This window comes from Diadema setosum, chromosome 2 (assembly GCF_964275005.1).
Source record: "Diadema setosum chromosome 2, eeDiaSeto1, whole genome shotgun sequence".
Classification (NCBI taxonomy): Eukaryota; Metazoa; Echinodermata; class Echinoidea; order Diadematoida; family Diadematidae; genus Diadema; species Diadema setosum.
This window is the reverse complement of record NC_092686.1, coordinates 5,359,807-5,385,630: the sequence shown is the minus strand read 5'-3', so window position 1 is coordinate 5,385,630 and position 25,824 is coordinate 5,359,807. Positions and strand designations below refer to the sequence as shown.

Genomic DNA, 25,824 nt, shown 5'->3' with positions numbered 1-25,824 from the left:
GTCCTTTGTTGCGCTGTGTTTGCTCCCGTACAGAGAGCCAGGTTTACATTTGCCTCTGACCTCTGTGTAATGGGCAGCAGATTTTTTTTTTCTTCTTCTCCACAGAAAGGCGTGACCGAATAGTTAAGACAAGAATGTTGCCCTAAGCCAAAGCACAGCTTCCACTGTCTTCTTACCCCCCCCCCCTTTTTCTTTTTTCCTTTCTCTCACCTATGCACTATGTGTGCATGGAGTTGGGGCATATTTGTCCCTGTGGATTATCAAAACATTAGAACTCTTTTTGCCCTCCTCCAAAGTCATGCCATGCTCTGTTGTTGGTATACTAAAGGGGGGGGGGGGGGGGAGATGGGTGAAATCCCTTCTTTTGTGGTTTGAATATTCGTCCCTCAACATGGCTGCGAGCTGTCAATGCTTCAGATAAGAAAAAGTCTCCTCATTCTTCCTGCAGATCGAGGTGTTGTGCGTATCAAATATCACATGTAAGATGCTCAGAGTGAACTGCCCTTTTCTAGAAACCTGGCCCTTTTTACCTTATTGTATAGACTTTTTTTTTTGATTTTTTTTTTGATTTTTGATTTTTTTTTGATTTTTGATTTTTTTTTTTTTTTTTTTTTTTGGGGGGGGGGGAGTAATTAGGATAGATGGTACTTAATACTTGTATTCTCTCTGCCACATTCGTGGGATTGGGATGTTTGTGAAGTGAGTAAGCCAGGGGGTCAAGTCGAGCGTGTACCAGCGTTCTGAGAAAAGGAGCCAAGGAATCACTAATCCCTATTTGCATGTAAATGCAGCACACTCTGTGCCTTGGTAGTGCTACAGTACATAGGCCCCCCTTGTGTCTCTCGCACCAAGGTTTACAAAATGTACGCAAACTGCAGCGTGCAGTGCAATCACAATATGGTACTGCAGAGTGGCGTACCTCTGTGTCTATGCATTTATATCCTTTATAGTAAAAGGGCTTTGCCTATATCAGTGAGTGTTTTCTACAACCTACATGTACACTGTACAGCGGGTTTTTGAAGGTTGTGGTTATAAGTCGCTGTCGTCGTAGAAATTCCCTTACGTCACAATCCACGAGTATGTATACTGTATCTTCCCAGAATGCATTTAATCATTGAGCGTGCATGAATTCTCATGTTAATGTGAATGCTTGGCATAGTGAGTTATACTTATAGAAATTTGTACAAATTGGATTGTACATGTAGCCACATGTGATGTAGGCCTACTTGTAAGCACTGAAATTCAATTTAATTAATTGACTTTAAAGTGATCTGCCTATCATGGATGTGCATTGCTACTAGTACATGCTGTTCATACTGTAGCACTGCTATTTATAATCCAGTGTCTACCTCTAATATCTACTGTGTTCATGAGAACACATTGAAACTATCGTAGCATTCAGAATAAGTTGTAAGTGACATCAAACTATGCTTTTATATGTACACAGTTATTGCTTTTAAGTGCCAAATATTTCCATGTGTTTAGGATAAACAGATAATTTGTCTGTTTGATGGTTGGATTTGTGAGTTTTGCTCTACTGAAAAAAGACAAAATGTACCAACCTCTTATTAAGTGTTTGTGCAAAAAACATGTACATGTATGATTTTATTGTAGTTTTGATTTTCAGTATTTCGAAGTCAAATTTTTATTTCTAAGACAAATTTTTACAATATCATTTTCTTAGAGTTACATTTCTTACAATGACTGCAAGAGACAGTATCTCCAAGAGTTCAAGATCTGCAGATACTAATACAAAATATTCATATTTAATTAATATTTGTTTAAATAGTACACAAGTACGCATATAGCCCAAAGGCTGCACTCCGAGTTCAACAAGAGGAAACTGATTTTCTAGTGTCAGTCGGAAGTGGCAAGGGCACGGAATGGACGCTTGATCTTCCTCCATGAACCTTGGCAAGAATGACCTGTGAAGAGGAAGTGTAGGATTGTTGTGTCACTGTACTTATCTCAATCCTTTCTCCCTCTCTCTCTCTCAAGTTTACAATGTAAAACCGTATTTCTGGGATGCCCGCTTCCGCAAATTTGTATGTCAATCTACTTTGATATAACTTCGGACATGTACTGAATGCCACCACTACCACCACCACCAAAAAAAAAAAAGAAAAAAAAAAGGATTATCACCATAAAAGTTATTATGTTTGCTATCATAAGACTTGTATCGAAAATAAAGTTTAAAATCATCTTCCACTCCACAGTAATCTTTAATTTGTTTATTAACATGCATACTTGAATAACCAGAGAACTTGCTGTAGATTTGCCAGACATTGTAGCGACAACTGACATGTTGAATGCCTCCATACTGCATTCCATAACTTCTGATACGTAGGCCTACAATTGTATTATGTCTTTTTTTACTTGTATTAATTTTCTTTATTGATTTTCATAACAGGTACATAACAAAAATAGATACAATTACAAATTACAATATTCCATAATAATACTGTAAAAAAAAAGGGGGGGGGGGGAAAGGAGGAAAAAGAGAGAAAAAAAGAAAGGGGGTACAATATTATCAAAACATACAAAAATACTGTGCATTGTATGGTGCATAGATTGATGATGGGTGTAATACATGTAGATCAAACAACAGTCAGAATTACTCTTTGATTTGAACTGGTAATATTGAATGAGTCTGCTCAAAGGTATTGTTTACCATTGGGAGCAGTGATTTAAAGAATGTTCAAGTTATCACATTAATTTTGATGTGTACGTCAGTTGTATCACAAAACATCCTACCATATGAAAATTTTGCAATAAAGCCTAAAATATAAGGAGATATCATCATTTTTCTCACTTAACCATAACTGCAGATGGTTCAGTCTCAAGAGAAACAATCTTGTTTTTACTATTGTTCACATTTTGTATATTTACAGTGTAACAATATTCAAACATTGATTGTAATTATCAAAATTTTTCAATTTGGTTGTTTCTATCCCTAACTCACATTTCAGAATTATTTTGAAGCACTGAAACTGGGTTTTTGTTTCATCTGCAAATGGTAAATTATGCTGTTAGCCTACATGTATTTCAAGCTGCCCTACAACATAAACAATACTACTTGAATATGATGCATGTAATTCCTCTCTTTCATATGGTAGGAGGATTGAAGGATAGGTATTATTATACAAAAAACATCACAGCAGACTACTAGTGGATGTCAACCCTGTGAATTACATTGTAACAACCTACATTTTGAATAGTGTACATGTACCCATCCCATGCGCTGAATGAATTGGCGTGTTGTTGTGTACAGAGGGTTTAGCGTCGAAAGCTTACACTATGGAGCCAGTAGTTCCATGCTTTGATACATGCTGCATAGACTCCTGCACACTATGTGGTGCAGTGGGCCTTTCAGGCTTCAACCCATACCCACGGCTCTAGCTAGCCGTACATGTCAGTCAGCCCCCCTTGGCACACGAGTGTGACTGTGGAGGTGTGCGAATGATTGATCATCCAGCGGCCTGCGAGGGCTCTCTGCGGAGTCCCCCGCCATAAAAACAGGCCACTACAAAATAGATTGTGCCACTTATGATGACGGCTTTCAGATTGGACAATAATTGCCCCTGCTTACCGCTCTTGTTCCCTTTTGCACGGGCTGAATACCCCTGCCCTTCCAATTCAATGCCTTCTCTCTCCCTCTCTTCCTCTCTCTCTCTGTCTGCCTCTCTTTTTCTATTTTCTCCCTGTCCTTATCTTTTACATTACAAGCTTGCACCTGTGTTTTGTACTTAGTGCGCTCAGCTAGTTTAGGATTTGCCCAGTTTGTGGTTTTTCTTCTTCTTTCTCTCCCCTCTCCCACCCCCCCCCCCCATTCCAGTGGTTTTAGAGAAAATAACTTGGAAGAGGAAATGGGGGATGTTCCAATGTAGTTGTCACACAGTTCATGGAAGTGAATGCAATACTATAGATCAATAGGAGAAAAGCATCAAGGTTCAAAAGGGAGTGCTCTGTAGCAGGAGTCAAACTAATGATGTGTAACATATATGCATTGGCAGCTAAATTATGAATTGGTACTCGAGTGCATAAATAACACTGCCCAGCTAGAGTATGCATATTCCCATTGAATGTGTTCAAGATATTAATCTCGTTGATGTTGAATAGTCAGGGCTAAAAAAAATGAATGCAGTATAAATTTATCAAGTCCTGTGTAACTAAAACAAGATTACTCCTTTCTCTCTCACTCATTTTTATTTATCATTATCATTTCCTGTTTTGTTTTGTGTTTGTTTTTTTTTTTGGTCATAAGGTACTGATATACAACATTTTCTGGATGAGATTCGTTTTTGTTAAGCTCAATTGTAGATACAGTGCATGTGACTATTGTCAGAATTTTTTGAATTTATCATGTCTAAGCCAGAAGCTTTAAGTGAATTGAGGATAAGGTTTTTAAAGGATGTAGATTTATAGTGAAGATATGTACAAAATGAGTTATTAATCATCACAACACCTCACTGAGGACAATCCTTATAATTTTGGAACTTGAATTCTTGTAAAAAGGCCCTATATCTTAAATTGTTTATCTAAAAACAAAGATTAAAATTATTCTGTATAGTATTACAACTGAAGTACAAGATTTTCTGTGAGCTAGTATACATGACATGGCTACATTTTCCTTCTTTTACTTGTTAATTTCTGACCTGTTCTCCATGAACCAACTCGGTGTACAGTGTAGTCTTCGGAGCCAGGCTTTTGATATCTTGCTGTATTTTTAACCATGCACATCCTCGCCCTCCTATTTTCTGTGCATACAGGGAGTTGCAGTCTAACCGCATTTCTAGCATTCCGGATGGCACCTTTGATGGCTTACTACATCTGGAACAACTGTAAGTTTAAACATGTACTGTAACATGATTTTTTTTTTTTTAATCAAATGACCAAGTTTGCTGATAATAGGAAGAGGATTCACATTGAATTTTGATTGCATGATACGTCTGCTGAGTTGTGTGTGTGTGTAGCGTGTTGGCCCTCCAAATTGCAAGATTACATTTTGTGCATGATGGATAATAACAACCATACATAATGTTCTCAGTTGCTGTAAACATTGAAACTGCCTTTCAAATACACAAACATTGTGGCATTGCGTAGTCTCATAATGTAGTAAATTGTTGTGATTTTTTTTTTTTTTTTTGGGGGGGGGGGCATGAATAGATTGGTATGTAATATACCCTTGGGATGTAAATCAATAGTGGCCAATGATGCAATGTAATCTTGCATTCACTCTCCACAAAGTCCTCTGGTATTGGACGTGATGAATGCAAGCATTAACAGTACAATTTGAAGCATGTTCTACCCTTGTACACAGTCTCAGTAATTCAGTTAATGTAACTGACATTTGTGAAAGCTGAAGATTTTATCCACATAGTCAATAAGAATGATCTTGGAAGATACTCTGCATTCATCTGATTTGATAGCCTTTTGTAAGTAAGCCCATGGTATTTATAGAATTTTGGTAACGATGTTTTCCTAGGAATAGTGAAGTTATAATTTAAGTGAATAATTTATCTTCAGAGGGTTGAATATGCTAAATTCCATATTGTTCAATTATGATTACATGAATCTTGAAATCCCAAGAAGAGTGTATGAGAACTTGCCTCAACCACGTGAACAGGAAATATGGATGTGGGATTTTATATGAGATAACATTTTTGTTTTGATGGATAAAATCATGACATATCAGCATTCAGAGTAACAGAATATTTGTATCAAACTTTACTTGCTTTGATGATTCCTCATAACATGTGAACTTTAAAGAAGAATACGGTTCGATCACTTCTGTTACGATTTTTATAAAGGTATATTCTTGGTTTGACATTGGTATTTAGAAACAACTAGGCCTATCTACTTCCCCCTGTTTTTAAGGCAAGATGGCCCCATATGTTACTCTCTCTCATTGCTTTGCATCACAGTTATTGCAGAATGTTCTCCTGATGGCATTAGGCGGTCCTTGTTAATTGATGCGCGAATTTGTGTTGCCGGTGAGAAGCTAGGTGCACGCACACGACCACTTTGCTTCCACCCATCACACTGCGTGACTGACAATCCGAAAGGCAGCTCGCAAAGTGCTTATTTCCTCCCAATCCAATTAGCACATTTCTCCTGCATTAGTTAGGTGCGCCTGCCACAGTGGATCGTTGGGTATTGATCGGCGACACCGGTGTAGCGCGGATTTGGAAATTAAATGATTGGCGAATGCTCTATCATTTCCTGGTTAAGGGTCTTTGATTGCTAGCTAATTACGTGTGTTGCATGGGGGCAAAGCTGTGTACAGGAAGAGGGGGGGGGGGGGGGGGCTTGCTGAGGGAAAGTACATTTTGGGGTCAATGCTCGGTATTGGAAATGGTGAATGCTGCCTTTTTAGATTGACAATTGGTGTGTTTCTGTCCATTTCCGATTTTAGGTTAGGGTTTTTTTTTTTTTTTGTCTCTAGCTAGAACACTAGCAGATTGCACATTAACGCGCTATGATTAATCACGCTGATGTAGGGTGGCTTACAGGAAGCTGCCTTGGTGCTTTTCTCAGAAAGGAATTGGGATTGGATTTGTGTGTGAGTGTGCATACCACACGACAGAAAAAAAAAGGTAAAAGCAGTTAGGGATTAGTTTGGTATAGAGAGATTAGCTGTTGTTTGGTGTTTTGACATAGCTCTAATCTGTCTTTTCAGTTGCTGTGCATTCCTTAACTGATGACGTTACGTTCCACTTGACTGCAACTTGCAAGGAATTTTACAAAAGGGGGGGGGGGTTGGACAGCAGGGAAAATAGAAAAATCGTGATATTTTGTCTTCGTTGTAGTGTCATGCACTTTAAATACATGTTGTTTTTCTGTTTCCTTGCATAAAAACCGTCAACAAAAAGATTTGGTTGAGGCATACTGTCAGTGTAATGCTACATGTGTGTGTGAAGTGTTTTGATTTGTTTGTTTTTCCACTGGTGTTTTTTTTTTTTCTTTGCACTGTAGATTTTTGTACAGTATTGAAAATGTGTTTACTGTTCATGGTTTCTTTCAGCAAACATCTTGTGCAATCCATGTGCCAAAGTGCATTATCCATAGTTGTAGCAACGGAAATGAATCGCAACATTTCTGAAGGGAGTCTGCCGATTCGACTTTCGAAATCAAATTCACTGGAGCTACATCATCTCATGATGTAAAACACAGACACAGAGAAAAATGATGATGTATTGAGGTGATCTGCTGGTATCTTACCACAACGTAATGGGAATGTGCAGTGAAATGTACCATTCACTTGTATTTTCACAGCCAGATAGAGGATGGTGTTTGGTGCTTTCGTCTTTGACATCGTCGGTTTCGGCGGGATTCCTTTTATCCAGGGGAAACCGCAACTCATGTTGCCTTTAATGTGCATGCTGCGTGTCTGCGGGGAACATCACCCAAATCGCCTATTCTGGTGATAAATTGCCTTGACCGCAGACTAATGACTCAGCGAGTGTGATAAATGGTCCTAATTCCTGTGATGTCTCGAAGACCTAATTGGTAGTGCTAATTATGATCTCCCCAGATGAACTTCGGGTGCTAAGTGTCTTGTAATGACTTACGCGCTGGATCGTGCCGCTTTGAGGTGGCAAACGTGGGCTATGCATGCACATCAGAGACGCAATGAGGGTTGTACATTCACAGGCAGGTTTGGGAAATGAATGGACCTATGATATGTACACCATGTGCTTTCACTTGTTTTCTGCCTCTGTGAGATAAAATTTGGTCCAAACAAGACTTGGTATTCTTTTCCATACACTCTCATTGGTATCAGTAATATGCTCAATTTGGGTACAATCAGTAACAATGGTATTGTGAGTGGGTAGACAGTTTTGAGCATTCCTTGCCACAGGTAAACCAAGGTGTGAACTTCAGCAGGTGTTTAGGCACTTGGACAGAAAGTGAAGGCTAATGCTTGCCCCCCCCCCCCAAAAAAAAAAAAAAAAAAATGCACATTGACTTGTGCACAATAGTCTCACTATTAAAACTAAATTCATAGCTTGTTTGTATAATATACACCTGTGTTTATAGAGCACCTCGCCATAGTATTTCAATTTAAGTGGTATTGAACTGCCCCACAGTTTTCGAAACTGATTTTGTTCTTTTTTATTTTTCAAGTTCAGCCACTCCATGTGTTTTGATTTTTTGAGTAGACTCGAGGAGACAAGTAGTTCTTGATTAGCTTCATTCATTATGAACAAACAAGTGTCGGTGCAATCTGTCATGTCTTAATCAGCCTTGGACTCGCTCTCTCAGGACTCAGTGAAAATCGCGCCAACTCTGATGTCATGCGCAGAGACAGTGTCAGACAAGACGAAATGAGAGAACCGTAATTGATTAATCCCCTTTATTGTTTCTGTCTTTTCCCATTCTTCTTGGGGTTTTTTTTTGTGTGTATATATGCTATTATTAAAAGTCTGTCGTGTTGCTGTGGAGTCACTGCCCAGTAACCTGATCTGCTGTGTCTAGCTGTCTTCCATCTTTAGAATGATCTGTTTTTACTTTTTAATTCATAAACTTAACTTTGATGGGATTATACATGAAATGTCAACACTTCACAAATCAAAGTTGTTTCTTTATGATTGTGCAGCGGGTTTCTGAAGAGTTATATTTGATCTGTCTTTGCTGTCCCTCCCAAATGCAACCCACCAAGTACAGTGTACGTGTACATGCATGCATGTCATAAAATCCCGTTCACCGCATGGTAATGATCCTCTTTGGGGGTCCCATCTTAGCCTTGTGTTGTGATTGTTTTTACACGCACGGGCTGATCAATGGACGTAATATTTTTATCTGCACATCACAGGCCACTACAGGGTCAGGTGCAAAAGCTCTGGTTGCAATCAATTTATTATTGACTGCGAGACTGGCAGACCTGTCAGCTCAGCCAGTGTGGATGGGCGAGCAACGAGAGAGATGAGAGGGAGCGAACAAAAGCGCAGGGGGGAGGCAGATGAGGAAGGAAAGGAGAGGGGGAGTGCGCATTTGTAAGGAGGGGGGGGGGTTGCTGGCATTAATGATCATAGTGTGAATGTGCACAGTGTACAACATGTGTGTGTGTGTGTGTGTGTGTGTGTGTGTGAGTGGGATATTTATGAAATCATTGTGTCAGTGCTGAATATCATGTTGTGTCAGTGCTGAATATCATGCTGACATCGTTGACAGCCACAGCAGGAATTATTGTTACCAATATTGTAATTGCTAATTATCATGCTGTTGATTATATGAAGCTGGCTGATCATGACAAATGATGACACCAATATTGGTTATTGTGATATTTTGCTTTTTTTTTTTTAATCGTAAATACACCCGTTCGGGAATTAGGTGTATGCCATTGCCAAAAGTGCAAACCTTGTAATTACAATGTATGTGATCAGCAATCATTCACAATATATAATTGAGGTTGAAAAGAGATGTTAGTGAAGACAGCGCTGGAAAGAAAATCAAGGGGATCATAAATGCATCGTACCCTCTCATAATAAAATCATAGAGAGATTGATTCTAATGCATTCTGGCATTATTACCATGTTCACACATTCTGCGGTTTGATCTCGAAAGTAGGTGCAGGGTTACATTGCCATGATGACATTGCACACATGGGGTGTGAGGGTTATTTTGGAGACTTTTATCTCCGAAGTGGAAAGAGCGCCTTGTAGGCGTTGAGACCAAATATCCTGTTTCTGATACATGCATGCATCACTAGATCCCCAAGCTCCCTTCCTCTGACGGAAGTTGGCCATCTTTCTTATCACAAACGTCTCCTCCGAATTCCCACGCAGACTAATGGGTAAGGGATCATTGTTACGAGTGTGTGACACATTGGTTCCAGCACATTATTTGGGATGTATACGATTTCAGTCCTCGATTTACATGTAATGACTCTCAGGCAAAATTGGACTGTTCAAAATTTAATCAATGATATGATTCTAAGATCAGTCATTAATCAATGTTGAAGGTACACAGTTTTAAGTTCAGAAAAATCTGAGGTAAAATATCCAAAGTGGATATTTCAATATATGAAATCACGCATTCAAAAATTAAAATAAAAAGAAGCTATTTGCTTTGCTTTGCTTACCTTTCAAGACAACTGAAATACTTTAAGAACTGCTTCATATCCTTTCATCAAAAACATATGGAGATGTTATGTGTGCAGAATAGTTTACCAAGCCACATTTTCTTTCTGATCTGGGGTGTTGGATAACAATTGATGTCACCTTTTGCGGTCATGTGGTGGCACGGAAACAATGGTGGCAGCTTGTAGTCATGTCTTCCCTCCCTGTATGCAGGCCTGTCATCCATATCCACAGTCTGACATTACCGAATGGGGCTAGGAGGGGAGCGCAGACAAAATGTTACGAACGAGGAAGGAAAAGCGAGAGAGAGAGAGAGAGAGAGAGAGAGGGAGAGATAGATAGGGAGAAAGGAGAGCGAAGAAATGTCTTGCGTGGGAGAATTCAGTGCTGTGGGGGAAAAGCAGGCAGAAAATGGAGCTCATCGCTACCCAGTCCCGGGCGAAAGGCTTCCATCAGTGGAAATTGATAGCTTTGCCCTGACAAATGTGGCAAGATCGAATTGATTATGCGCGGGAGGGAGAGTGAGAACATTTGTCTGCGTTACCGCCGAAAAAATGCGCGGATTGGGAGATATGCATGGTCTGCATGTGTCTGTGTGTGTGTTTGTGTGTGTGTGTGTGTGTGCGGGCCATGTAGGTGTGATATTGTGACCCAGCAGGCGCTTAGGGCCTGCGCTTGGCGAGAGGGGGTAGAGAGACGTGTGCAAGATGTACAATTGTTATCATTCCAAGTTAGACATAAATGTGTCTTGTACTATTAAGTAAGGAATGGTGTGCTTCGTAGAGTACTTCCACATTTTGTGCCAAACATGAGATTGAGATATAGAGAGGGGGTGGGGGGGAGAGAGAGAGAGAGAGAGAGAGGGGGAGAGCAAAAGAGAGATGGGGGGGGGGGGCAGGGGCTGTTGAAGCACCTTGAAGCACGCTATACGCGAGCAATATATCCAGCAAATACGAGCAGAACAAATGCGTGTCTGGCTGGATGCTACATGTAGGTTGTGTTGGCTCATTCCCTATGCTTGTGACATTGACAATTGTGTATGTGTAATCGGGAGATCCAAACGTCACTCAATTATGTATGTATGTGGTCGTAAATTTTGCAGTTCCCCACCTCCGTCTGAACAAGAAAAAAGGGGTTATATTGTGGATTGACTTTCGTGATGTGCTTACCTCTCCCTCCCTCTCTCTCTCGCTCTCTCTCTCTATCTCGCCGCCTTTTCTGTCGTAGAAGAGTAATTCCCTCCCTTTTCTGTCCCATTCTGCTGTGGCCAAGGTTATCGCAGTCTTGATCGACGTAATCAATGCGCAGCCCCAACACTTCCCAACAAAGGCGGCATGTATGGGTGCTGGCCAAAAATTGGAGCAACTCACCTCTCCTCCCTGCATTTTTCACAGCTGAGAAGTGCTAAATAGGCTTACACCCCGCTGAGTGCAGCCTTGCCTCCCGGCAGCTCCATGCCTGTATGCTGGCTGTGCCAGGCTGGGTCACGTTCGCAGTGTGTTCGTGGCCATTTAATGCAGGCTTCAGTACTACTTAAGATATAATATCTCCCTCTCCCCCCTCATCCTCTCTCCCTCTCCTGTTTTTACGTATCCTTTATGCTTGCCCTTCTCGTATCATGCTGCATGTACTCGTATCGTGCAGTACTTCTCTTCGCTTGCTCTGAAAAACAAAACGGTGACAAAGAATCAGAAAACTGCATTTGATGGCTCTTCTCGGACTTGAAGTGTAGAATTAGCAGTATACTCCATTTTGCCAGTAAAATTTGACGAAATATTTTTGACATGGGGGAAGGGCCTTGGTGTTTGTGGTGTATTTGTTCGTATAAGGAATTGAAACATTTTATTGGGGTTTGCAGAAAGCGTAAGCTTGGAGCATAACATACCTGCCCTTTATCCATTTTCTGATGTTACTAGGTTGACATCAACCTGAAAAATAAATATCGATGAAGGTAGGATCTTTCCTCTGATCAGTGCATTTTAGAAAATTTTGTGGGATTTGGACAGGAAAAGTTGATGTGTGCCAAAACATGGTCTTCTGTCTTGTCTTATGTTCACTTTGGACAGCAATCTTGCCACAGTGTCCTGCAATTACCAAATAGAATAAATACCTAACACGATATGATTATATTTGTGTGAAAACACAAATGTAATGGGCAGTGCTCATAGCGGAAGGAGGGTAAAGAAGTCATTTCACATTCACATGTAAACAAAAGAGAGTCTTTTCCACCTGTGCATTGTTTGTTTACAAGTAGTGTAGCCCATCATACAACCATAGAGGGAGCCAAGTGGAATTTGTGATGGATAAAACAAGAGAGTTTCGCTTGGGTGGTCAAACCACAACAGGGATACGTCAACAACCGGAAATAAATCACGGCAGCGAAATGGGAGTTATTGTCCGTAAATTTCATATCGAGGGACACAAAAAGTGGAGATTAATATTCCTCCACGCCTCCGTGACTTTCCCAATGAGCGGGGAAAGGAGCAGAAAACAATGTCATTTTTCTTGGCCATCATTTCCTGCTGTTTATACCACCAGCTGCGCCTCAGAGATAATTTTTTGTCAGTTCCGAAGCTGCGGCTATTGTTGGACCATTGACGGCAGAGCTAACTTTTGTGGCTGTGAAGAGGGAGGAATTTTTGCAGTTTTTGTTCCATTGATGGACACAATGCAATCTGTTTAGGACCGTGAGACTGGGGCATTGTGGAATAAGTGTACACAAATTTCACACTCCAATAACTCCCCTAACATCAACATCATGACCTTCCACAAAATTCTGCTCTGGTGTGTGAGTTTTTATCATCCCTCTTTTATGATAACTAATGTTTCCTCTTCCTCTCTCCCAGTTTTATTGGCAGTTTTATGGTCCAGTGTCAGAAAGAGAATTCTATATGTGATTGTGTGTGTGGCATGTGAATGGGGGTATAATTTCTTTTTTTTTTTTCAATGTTCTCTGCGATAAGCACTTGACGACGAAGTCAGTGAGATGGAGTCACAACAAGTGTGCTATCATTGCTGATGTGATGAAGCTGATTGTTTTAGCAACACGCTGGCATTCGACAGCCAGTATCCTGCTATGAAAATTGTGAAGGAGACGGGGTCTGTTGTGAAGACCTTTTGCAAGGATGATTATCTGTTGTAGTAAAACGTAAACTGTAGTATTGGAAGTAGGGAGGAAAGTTATTTTGAAGAGGGACTCTGGGATTTACATATTTTTGCTTATCATACCAGATGCCTTGACATATCACTAGCAAAAGAAAAACAACCTGGAAAAAAAAAAAAAAACATAGGAATTTGTTCCATTGAGACCGAAGGAAAGAGGTTGCTCTGCCGGATATTAGCTATAATATCAGGTATCTCTGCACCTAGTTGAACTCTACTGATCTTTTGAGCTAGAGACATTGGTGTGGGATGCATTGGGTCCCATGCGCAGATTTCCAGCCTGGCAGTGAAGCAGATTTAGCCATGTTCATGTAGGATTACCCCAAACAGTTCAGGAAAAATGGGGATATCTTGCTGTGGATGGTCTCTTTTGAGGTGCGGCAAATTTTGGTTTCTGTCATTTTTTTTTCTCTGCCTATCACATTGTTGGGGTAATGTTTAAACTCTTGTTGATAGTATTAACATGCATTTAAACTTAAGTAATAAAAAATAGATATCATGTGGCAGATATGGTGGACATTTATGTCTTAAATGACTGTAATACCTTTACATATTGATATACAACCAATTTTGTTACTTCTTACCACATTTTCAGTTGTAGTGACAAGTATTAAAGTAGCGCTACAGTATATAATGAAAGGACAGGTTAGAACGAAATGCCATGTTCATACTAAATAACTCCTGTAGTAGCAGAAAAGGAAAAATCAAGAAGGCATTGGAGGAGGGATGGGGGGATGGGGTAGGGATCACATCTGAAATTTCATCCATGCAGTGTTTGCTGCCACTGGGTTGGAGGCAAACAGTGCGGGAGTGAGTACAACTCGGGAATCGGGCGAAGATCACGCTTCTCTGTGTACTGTCATGGTTCATCGTTCCGTTCCTCGCTTGCTGCTCTGGCCGCCCCCCTTCGCCGAGGTGCAACTTTCGATGCGAAACTCACACAGAAGAACTTGTGAGTTTGTCGTGTGGGCAAGCCTGTCTCTTCCCGCTTGTCTGAATTACTCAGCATAAAGGAGATGGATCCGGGAGTGGGAAGAGGGGGCAGACGGGGGGAGCTCACTCAAGAACGATTGGATAAAAATTTGAAGAGAAAACACCGTGGCAGAGAGAGGATGCAGGACTATTTATGGCAAGAGCGAAAGATGAGAGAAAGAGCATTGTTCGCAAGCATGAAGCATCCTATAGCACTTGGTCGGAAAGTAACATTTGGAAGTGTGCAAACATCGCTACTTCTATTGGCAAGCGAGGAAGAGGTGTTTGAAGTACAGCCTTTTATTTTTGTCCTGCCGTGCTCTCTCCTTGCTCATCATCTTATCTTCATCTCTGGCCGGCCTCCCCCTTTCATGCAGGAGCTGGCCAGAGTGGAGGCAAAGCAAAGCAGGGCTGTGTACACAAGACGGACAGAGGGGTAGTTGCCTTTAATGAATGGCAAATGAGTGAGCCCTGTCAATCCGCCCATTGAAGGAGAGAGCAGTCGTAATTAAAGCAAGGCTTTGATCAGTGCCAGATGTCAAATATGAGGCATGAATAGGCCTTTTTCTCCTTTTTCTCTTCACAAACAACACCCCTTCTCACCCCCTCTGTTCGACCCCCCCCCCCATAGAAAGCTGACAAAATGAAGAAGATGCTACACCAGAGAGATAACAGGTTTAAAAAGCTATTTTTGTAAACAGGCCCCAAGAAGAGCTCGCAATGTTTATTGCTAATCACAATTTTCCAGTGCAGCATTCCTGCTTGCATTATTCAAACCAACTGAAGAGAAAATTTCTTGACGAGAGCTGTGTTTGTGTATGTGTGTGTGTGTGTGTGTGTGTGTGTTGGAATATTAGACTACATTGGAGTATTAAAATCTAATCTAATCTAATTAATCACCACCATTGAGATTGATCCACCAAACAGCTCTCAAAGTTTTTATTTTTAGGAAGTTGTTGTATATAAGGATTTTAAAACAGCATGAGGATCTAAAAGCAAAGTAATTTAAGAACGCTGTTTACCCACTCACAAGCATTGCAAGTAAACAATTTTGTTGCCCAAATAAACAACATTTTAGAAGAAGAGGAGGAAACAAGGGGGGGGGGGAACCTGGAAGGAGATGAAGAGTAGGGAAAAAGACATGTCAATTATTAGTTGAAATTCATTTGTTTATTCATCTCTTTGGGGAAAGATAGTCAAGCTGCTAATCGAACTCATCAACACATTCAACATTTATATGTACTTGTACTCTTTTATCATTTATTTGGTCAGTTCAAAGGGTCATTTTATGCTAGTAACCCTCCAGCCCCTTCCCCCCCCCCCCCATTGTCAGTTAGCCCTCTTGATGTATGTGTCAGTCAGGGAAAAAAGAAAGTGGGCAGCATATTCTAAGGCCGCGTTCATGCGGATTTCGTAGCCAGAATCACAAACCTGAATCATATTCAAAAACGGCGTTTCAAATCACGGTCTCAGCGGAAGAGCATTCATGCGGGCTTTCGCAACGCTGATTCTGGCTCAGCTCATCCTTTGCCATTGCGCAGCGCACTGCGCAGTTTGACCTTGTCTCTGCAACTCGAGCCAGACCTCCTTATTCCAACTGTACAGGCCTTTACGTTTTTATTTCAGTGAATACTTTCCGATAAGCTGTGGCATTCAGGCTCTGCCCACAGATCGAGGAACAGATCGAGGAATAATCCTAATTCTTCGTCTCTCCAATTGTTTCCCTTGGTAGACAAAGCACTGCAGCCATTACTTTTATCAACTCAATCGGAGAGTAAGTACATGTATTATTATATTAAAACAGTTTACGTTAGATACTAGCATAGAATCGGTGTATGACGTTGATGCAAACAAACAAGTGCAAGTATAGTACCAAAACACACTATTCATAATAAGATGTACACAAGAGCGCGAACTGAACTAGAAGCTGTGGGATACCCCATGAGACACGCATGCGCACAGCGCACAATGACGTCATAGAATCATGATTGAAATCACGGTTGCGTTCATGCGGTTTCTGCGATCGTGATTCTGGCAGAATCATGATTCAAAACGCCCTTTTTTCCGCGTTTCAGATCGGCGTTTTGAAACGTGTTTAAATGGAAAAATCGCATGAACGCAGCGCAACTAAACACGTTTAGCGACTAAACATGTTTAGAAACGCAATTCTAGTTTCGCATGAACGCAGCCTAAGAAGTGACATGCACCTTTTCACGTGTTTTCTCATAGCTCTCTGTGTCAGTGTTAGACATGGTAACAAATGTGATCTCCCCTGCCCCTCCCCCTCCACCATTACATGTTCACTTTTCTTCTGCAAAAAGCCTTATTTTCAGGTCACCTCTCCAGATAAAACCACTATGCATAGCCGTAAATGTCTGAAAGACATTGCCGTGTCTTGCTAAAAACTACTACAGTTATCAAAGTCTGCATCGGAAAACAGACATGGGGAAGAGAAGGTTGAGTCAGATTGTCATGTTGAACATTGCGAGAAAAGGTCAGTGCTCTTTCCAGCGCCTCAATTCAATGTGAAGCTGTTTTTGTTTTGTTTTCTTTTTAACTTGCCCAGACATAGCACAAGGCACAGTGTTGCCCCCCCCCCCCCAAGTTTCGTCTGCTCGTCAGTCAGTCAAGTAGTTTGAATGTGCACATGGCATGCTGCCAGTCGAAGGGGATCAGGGGCAGGGAAAACAACTCTAATTAGATTAAAGATGGGCGGAGTAAAGGGATAATCCCCGTAAAACTGATGTGCTGTGATTAGTGCCAATTAAGAAATGTGTTGGGAGGAGAGTCGACACTTCTACGTGCAGGCAGAGTAGGGCTGGGGGAGGATCGAGGGCTTATGTGTCATAAACACAATAGGGATCGGCATGTGAGCTAGTGATGGTTACATCATACCTACCTTTTAATTCTTAAGGGTGATGGGGTCCATTGGGGGTCTTTTAGCATGCATGGAATATAAATAGTTGCTATCCTCCATATACGACCCAAATATTTCTAGGTACCTTTATTGGGTTGGGGGGTTAAATTACATTCTGGAACCAGCAGCAAAATCGATTTACGGGAGATTTCGCTCAGATTCACCTCGGGGATCAAATGTGGGACAAGCTTAACTCGGCACACCAAAGGAAAACGTGCGCTTGAGGCATCATTGTTGGAAGTTAGAGGAGAGAAAGAATCCCAGTGCTCCAGAAAGAATTGGTTCGAGATTCGCGAGTATGAATGTCCTTAGTTACCTAAGAATGTGCCCGGCTGATGTTTTTATCAGTCCTTGTTTTCATTTTTGTCAAATACAGTGAGCAAATCATTCTCAGCCTTTTTTTCCCACCATATAAATGTGTGGCTGATTGAAAGTAGAACTGCACAAATTAAAAAAAAGAACAAACATTCAAAAGTAAAACCAACCTGTGTATCTAGGCATTTGCCAAATTTTGCCGCCCCCCCCCCCCCCCCCCCCCCCTGCTCAGCTCAGGAAAGTTATCACATAAATTTAGTGATGCAGAGTCCTTGCATAGATTGTAAATTTGTGCTCACAGATGCGATCCGCACAGTGCAGAAAATTTGTCCTTAGCCAGTTATAAATAAGCCATTTGTTGAGCCATGATCTTCGGACTATAATCTTCTGCAATATAAAATTTATTGCCAGCCATCAAACTGGGTCTCAAATTCCAAGTACCTTTTCCTGCTCCAAGCAAATGATGCTTTGCTGCTTCTTATGTGCTTGGGGCTTTCTCAGCCTTCCTCTGTCCGTGCCGGAAAAAAAAAAACTTCCTCTCGGCCAAAATGAGAACCAGTGGCTGATGGTGACGGAGCACATCATCTGGACACTTCCTTCTTCTCTGATCCCTTCCCTTATCAGGAGTGGCACGTCTAATGATTGATGCATAATGCTCCGAATTACTCCTGTGCCCGGTCGGCCGCTTGCGACCGCGTACGGGAACGCGTACGTTGGTGCGAGTCGCAGTGGCAAACATCATGGCCGGTATTGATACGGGCGAGCAGGCTGCCTAATGTGCAAAAATTGTTTCTCGTGCCTCAGTTTATTCCCAAATTTTCTGGCACGCTGGGTTTATTCCCATTTTTACGTTTTCATTTAGCTTCATTATCTTTTTCCCCACGCTCTTCTCTGTATGGCCAGAGGGTGTTGTTGATAAGTCCATGCCTCTATACCATTCCAGGGCAAAACAAAGAGAAAGGAAAAAGAAATAGATTGGTACAATCTGGGCTATGTATGCCAGCTAATAAGTGAAGCAGCAGCACATCATGTGCGTCTGAAATTGAGTTTTGATCTGTAGTTGGGGGCTGGTGCGGAGGTGAAAATTTGGTGGGTACCGTTGTGCGTGCGCAGTAGGGAGGGGTGTTGTGTTACAGGGTTGGTATGCGGCAGCGAGGCGGCATAGTTCACACCTGGGGTCTCCGTAAGCAGGCAACCTCTCTCCTGGTAGGTCGTCTAATTCTTGAGATGAGTGGACTGATCGTTTTTCAGCCAACACATTTATAATATAGAAATGGGTGAAAATGAGATGTTGATATCTGCACCTCAATTTAAAAACACACACATATTGTACGGGTATGCAATTGATGCTTGTCACTGTGCTTTGTTTTTCAGTCCAAAACAATTGTGATTTCTGCCAAAGGTTTTTGGCAATGGTTTGTTATTTGCAATGTAAATTAAGAAGTTGAAATTTGATGATGATTTTTAACCCTTAGAATTCCATCATAGTTATTCTGAGAGGATAGGAGTATGAGAGAGTGGAGGGTTCTCCCATCGTTGTAATCCTATACCGATACACAAGACAGGTACAACATTTGTAGGTGCACACAAGCAGTGGATTCATCTCCAACAAAGTGGGACGAAGTTAGGGTTAATTTTTATCTATGAATGGGGGCAGAGGAGAGATTGTTGTCAGTTCTTGTCTTATTAATGACATTCTTCACATTTATTAAGTTCATGCATGAGAATGAGCTGTAGTCTTTGTTCCAGACTTGTCTGAATCAGCTGGTTATCAAATGTGCTTGGTGCGAAATCACTGTGTTTGTTCTCATTTGAACTGTGGCAGGGTTTTTAGGTCGCTAGGTAACCTGTGAAGTGTGATGCCATTTTGTTGGTCCTCATTCCTTCTGTGTCTGGCATAGTTTCTCTCTCCTGTGATTTTAATGTTTTCAAGTTGGTTTTCCATTAGTCTTCTTTGCAGGTGTGTCTGATGTTGGTTGCTAGGTAACCAGAGCCCTTGTTATTCCTCAGTGTCAAATGTTGTCTGCATCAGTTTTTGCCTGGTGAGTGTTGAGTTGGGCATCACTCGTGAGAGGCCACACTCAGTCCCCTTGAGCGATGAGATCAGTTGCTAGGCAACCTATCAATCATATCATTGTCATCCTTGATTGGTTATCAGATGATTGGCAATGACAGTAGCCGTGAACCAACATCAAAGAGAGTTTGGATTGCTATGAGGAGGCTGTATTCCTGAAACACCATTTTTCATGCGTTGCACGTGTGAGGGCATAGTGCATTTTGATTCAACTGCACTGTAACAGTGATTAACCTCCAGTGAACTGCATGTAATCACTTGAAAGTGAAAGAAAAACATTTCTAGGACATCCTGTAGTGGCAGCAATAAAGCAGTAGAGTAGCTGGTAATGTTCTCCCATGATTACATGGATCCGTTGCATTCATGGATATTGCAGTTTGTGAGCAGTTCATGTATGTAAGGTTGCTTTGAACTGATCAAACAGTGAAAAACTGCAATTCCAAGGGTGACTTCTTCAGATAAAATGGGGCCAGTATGCCACGTTTAAATACTCAAGGCTATGCATGGTGTCGTTAGAATTGCAGCTTAATAGTTAGTTGCCAAGGACAGTAAGGGAATGTACACTTGTTCTATGTCTGTGTTACATGTGAGATGCACATTCACAGTGCACAGATGTCTACTTGTTTGCACATCAAAACAAGTCGCACATTTCTGATTAGCACAAAAGTACAATGTAGGACGTAACTCAAATGGAAACACAATAAGTCCCAGGGGAATTCCGTTGAAGTGTCGCTTCTGCGATGGCAGTCGTCCAGCATTTATCATAATCACGGCGAGCTCATTTAGACTTTTGTGCTCAGTTGCCAAATCACAACTTTGCTTCATCTCGCCAGATTTCCTGAATACGATGGATGATCCAGGGGCTTTTGCTACATTCACAATGCAAGGTCACTTCATTCTTCTCACATTTGTAACAGGATTTTGGCAAATTTTCCTGTCGGAATTTGTCAGCACTCTTTGTTCACCTTTGGGGAAAGTACACCAATTGCATTTTTACATTCTCCTCAGACTTTGGCAAACTTTCCAGAAGTGTCCAGCCAGGGGCATGGCATAAGTTTCATTTTCAATTTTCCAGGGGAAGAACGGAAATGTTTATCTCATTCAGCAAGGTGAGAGAAGCACATGAAGGACAAAAGAAAAAGAAATAGTCTTCCTGAGCTCAAGTATCTCATGCCAAGAGGCAGGGGTTTGAAATTGGTAGTTGCATCTGATGCCACAACAAAACTTTGTGCTGATGCAGTTGACTTAATGTGAGCGAAAAAAAAAGCAAGAACTGCACATGTGGTACCATCCTCATGATCTACAGTATGAATTCAAAGGATAACCGCATCAAGTTATGTAAAGAATCTGGCTTTTAAAAAGAAAAAAAATGAAATGCAATTTGAGAGAATTTAACAGTCTTTCAGTCATAATAAAGTGTTTCACTGATTGGACTGTTTGCAATTATGTGTGAGATATATTGTTTTCTACCTAGAATCATCGATTTTTCTATCAATCATCTCATGCTTCTTTGTATGGCAGGGCAGGGCTCACTGCTGTTATGCTGCTGTAAGTTACATAGTGGTATTGTATGTATTTTTTGTACAGTAATGTGTATTATATATATGCGTTTGTTTTTTAAATATGGGGGAGGGAGGGAAGGAGTTCATCCATGTTTATGATAAAATGGTTTGAAATCAAGGCAATTTGTAATATTAAGAAAGGATGTCGTTTTCTAGGCAAGTGAGATCTGTCATTTATTAAGTTGGATATTGATACATTACTCTATGAATGTTTGACTGAGTTGATAGATGTTGGGTGATATGTGTGGTCATTACTCGCATCAGACTTGTCACTTTGGACAGCCTGTCATGGGAGTTGTCTCTAGTGCTATCCATCACTCATTGATATATCCCTGACATTGGATGGCTATTAGCCACGGAGGAGGCTTTCCAGCTATGGGGAGTTCTTTGTGCCAGTGCCAGAGCTGCGGAATGCATGTCGGACCCTGTCAATGTCGACTATGTGCTGCATAATGTGCTGGGGACTGTACTCATTCCCGTGCATGCATTTTGCGTACCAGGGCGCCCACTATTTTTGGCAGCAATTCCTCATCACTTGCCAGCTAGCCCTCTGCTCCAGCGCTGCATCTTCCCAAGCTTGGGTTCTGTAGAGTCGAGGACCCTCCAGGATCATCTGCACCTGTGCTAAACCCTTCCAAAAGCTGTCATCATAGACACCTTTTGTGTTTTCATGTCGCGCCAGGCACCAACTTCGCATCCACCAATTATAATCATATTCCTCTCCGCCACCTTCCCCCTTCTTAGCTTTCAGGTTTGGAGGGGGGCAGCTTCACAAAAACAATGTCTAATCCATCCAATTTCTTTCCTCCCTGTTTGTGGTAGCACCGGTCCGTATGTCTCTGCCCATCCCCCTGTCCCGCCGAGGTGCTGTGTGTTAAGGGGTCGGCCCACACACATCATGGCGGGGGTTGCACAAACACGGTGCCGTAATCCATCCTCGCTTAATATGATTTTGGCAAGTGTCGGGGAGAGAGAGGGGAGAGCGCCCGCGCACAACTGTCGTCAAATTCAATTTGCCGAATGCCAGGAAAGTGATTATGAGGGACCCACGCCGTCCAGCGGGTGGCTCTACGGCACAGCTCCTTCCCCGCCGCGTCGGTGCAGTCACCGCGCTCTGTTTTTTGGGCCGGTGCATCTTTGCTTCACATCCTCTCTCGATGCTGGTGCACAACAGCCATGTGAAATGTGCCTTGGGGGAGAAATGATGCACACATCTCTTGAGATACTGAGTAGGCTGGAGGAAAAAAAAAACAACAGAAAGGAGAAGTTTCTGGGAGATGAACAGAACGATGTGATGATAATGATAACAAGAAGAATGAAAGTATGTGACAGACCAGAGCTGCACTTGCATGCAGCCTTGAGTCATTCATTGCAACCAGACTTAAGTTTTGCTTTGTTGTCGGTTGTGCAAGGAAAAAAACAAAACAAAACAAAACAAAAAGCAAACCAAACAGCAGTATTAAATTATAAAAGACAGTGTCATGATAATTGATATATAAAATACACTTAGGTCTATGCATAAACCACCAGAACTGGAGATCTGTGTGAAGACTAGGCTTGGAAAAACCTGTTAAATAATTTAGGGAGTATGCCTGTATCGCAATGTCATGAAAGATCGAGACAGAGAGTAGTCACATTCATCTCAACACTGATGTACTTCTTGCTGGAAATGGCATGTTATTATAGATGGCTCAAAAAAAAAAAAAACACACACACACCATATTATTTTGTAATGCCATCAGTACCACTGCATACAATGTGATTCAAGTGTGTAGTTTTTAGGTTCGAACACCATGAAATATTGATGTGAAGATTATATTAGTATGTAGGACCTATACAAGAGGCATGTAGACACTGTACCTACCTGGATCTATAGCTATAGGCCTCAACCTATTTGCTATACTGTTGGATCAGTGAGATAGTTATGTAGATGCAAGTGTAGAGTAGATGATTAAAATACACTATTAATGACATAACATCTGATTCACAGATCCAACCAAAACAGTGCCCCCCCCCCCCCCCCCCAATATATTCTTGGTGTTGCTTTTTTCATCCTTTCCTCTCCAGTCCCCTATTCTATGCTGCCCCAGACAATACCTTGTACATGTACTTCATAATGTGCTTTCCACTGAAATCAATTCACACAGACTTAACCCCACTTCATTACCCCCCCCCCCCCCCTTACCTACCAATGTTCCATCTCTTCCTGTGTTCGTTCCTCTTTGGAGGAGGAGTGTAAAGCCCCATTGTGTGAAGCCAGTTTATTGCGCATTCTCCCTCAGGGGGGAGCCCTTTGTGTCGTTTGATCGTCTTTCGCACCCCTCAGCTGAGCCCACCTTTGTTGGGCTGTTGGCCATGAAAGGAGCCCTTTAGTGCCGTCCACAATGGGTGTTGTGAAAAGGGGGTCTGCCCTCATTGTTAACAAGCACTCTACTCTGATGGAATGCCCAAGAAGAAGAAAAAATGGGGGGGGGGGGGAGGAGATAATGGAAGGACAGAAGAGGGTGAACTGAGGAAGGAATAGAACTAGTGGTAGTACAAGGAGAGCTGAGTGAGGAATGAGTTGGTGCTGAGAGTAATGAAGCATTTCAAAAGAGGGGGTGGGGGAGAGAGGGGGAAATTGGACGCAGAAGAAAACTCAGGATGGTTGGGAAATCAATTGTGCAGTAGATTAGGAAAGGACAATAGCCTAGGCCACTGTGGACAGGGAGCTGCAGCTGTGTGTCAGGATCCGGGTACTCAGGCGTGGATGACGTTCACAGTCGAGCACCCCCCCCCCCCCTTTTCTCCCCCTACTGGTGCTACTCCTTTGCCCTTTGCCAAGCCCCAGTGTTCAAGAGAGAGAGGAAGAGGTGTGATTAATTAGGAGGAATCACCCTTTCTCCCCATTCATGATCTTTGGTCCAGTCATGCCACAACCATTTCAGACTTCAGTAAAATATTTTGCCAGTGACTTGCATTATATATAGGCCTATGTATCATATCGGCCTATAATAATGCAGGCAAAATGTTGAGGGCCATGAGCAGATCAAAGGTGCTTTATAATCTGAAATGACAATCGAGCCCATCACGCGACGCAATTTCAAAGCTAATCGGACTAAGAGCAGTAAAATTCACATTTCTAATTACAAATGGCCCTCTGTTCTGTACACAGACAAGACCAATGATTTCTTGCAAAAATTGATTTCAAGGTTCAACCTTCCTCTGTACCATAGTAGAAAACAATAACAATAATATTTCACAATCTTCCTCTGTAGTACAAAAAGAAATAGCAATAATGATATTTCATTTCTGAATTTTATTTTTTTTCAAAAAGAGTGCTGTTGCTGTCAAATGACCGCAACATCTTCTTTTAATGTGAACAGCAACATCTCAATGCTTTCTTGGGATTATTTTTCATTCTGGACGAAAAGAAATTGTAACTGCCATGTGAATACATTTAATCAAGTAGCATTTATATGAGTTTGTGTTTGTAGGGAATATAGATTGTGATGAGAAAGAAGCACAATCTGAGTTCTAGTTATAGTGTTTTAAAAAAAAGCAACGAAAAGATTTTGGTATAGTAGTTGTACAGACAGCCAAAATGTCAACAATGCTTACATGTACAAGTACAGTCTTGTTTCATGGCACATTGGTTCAAACAGTGTTGAATGACAAGAACTGTAATCTACTCAATGGGGCATCATTATTTTCAGCCAGCATCTGTCAAATCCTGCATTTAAATTTCATGTCTGACAGGGTGTGTATATGTGTATGTGTGTGTGTGTGTGGGGGGGGGGGGGGTAGAGCTTTGAATATAGCTCTCACGCAGCTCACAAAAATTAGACGGCTTTTCAAACTAGAACTCGCCCATCCATCTGAGTATTAAACTGGCATGACAGAATTGCTACCTTAATTATTGCTCATCTCCTTCACTAATAAGCCACTCTGACTGTTCACTGTGATACAAATACATGACTCTAACACGCGACCTTCACCTTTTGCCTTCGGATCTGCTGTACTCCTGAATTCATTAGGTATTATGGATGCCGATTCCTTAGAACGGGATTCATTTCATGCATAGACATAGGCATCACACACTGCCGTGATCCAGCCACCTCCGTAGTGCAGCGGCGCAGAGGAGAGGTAGCAACGATTTGTGTCTCGTCGCCGTGTGCTCTTCTTGTTTTTGCCTGAATTGGAGCTGTTGCCTGGCGCAGCGTATAAGAGTGTATTTGGCATTTATGCTCGCTGAGTTTTTACATTCAGCGAGAGACGCAGAGAGAGCTAGCATCCTATTATGCAGCTGTCATTTGTATGACGCACCTCTTGACCCCCGGGAAATGTGCGTCATGGTCGCGTCAAGTACCACCAATTTGATGACGCGTGGTGCCGTCACGGGAGCAAAATGTCCGTCACAATACTGACCCATTATGTGCGTCATAGTCGGTCATTTAACCAGAGTGTGTCAAAAGGTTCGTTAATGGGACCGTCATGTAATTTTGCGAGGCTTCTTGCATGGGGCATGGTATCCCTCCGTAACAGAATAAAACAAACTCGCGATCGCGAGTCGGCCGAATTCACCGGCTCCTGGAAACGCGAAAATGACACAATTTTCAATCAGTTTTATTATAACATATTGATACTCACTTCATTCTCGTATGTCTTCTTTTTCTATCTGATGTCAGACTAAAGGTCTTTTCAGAAAGTTTGAGTACAAATTTGCTCCAAAACCACACTACCAAACACGATTTGTGATTA

General features: G+C 41.7%; 1 protein-coding gene across 1 annotated transcript in view; it reads left to right on the top strand.

Annotated features, from left to right (window-relative positions):
• LOC140237904 (uncharacterized) overlaps positions 1–25,824 on the top strand; it is an 86,278-nt gene that overhangs the window by 5,895 nt on the left and 54,559 nt on the right. The window contains exon 2 of the mRNA XM_072317835.1: positions 4,770–4,841. Within this exon, the coding sequence (XP_072173936.1) occupies positions 4,770–4,841 (72 nt within the window). The remainder of the gene's footprint in view (positions 1–4,769; positions 4,842–25,824) is intronic.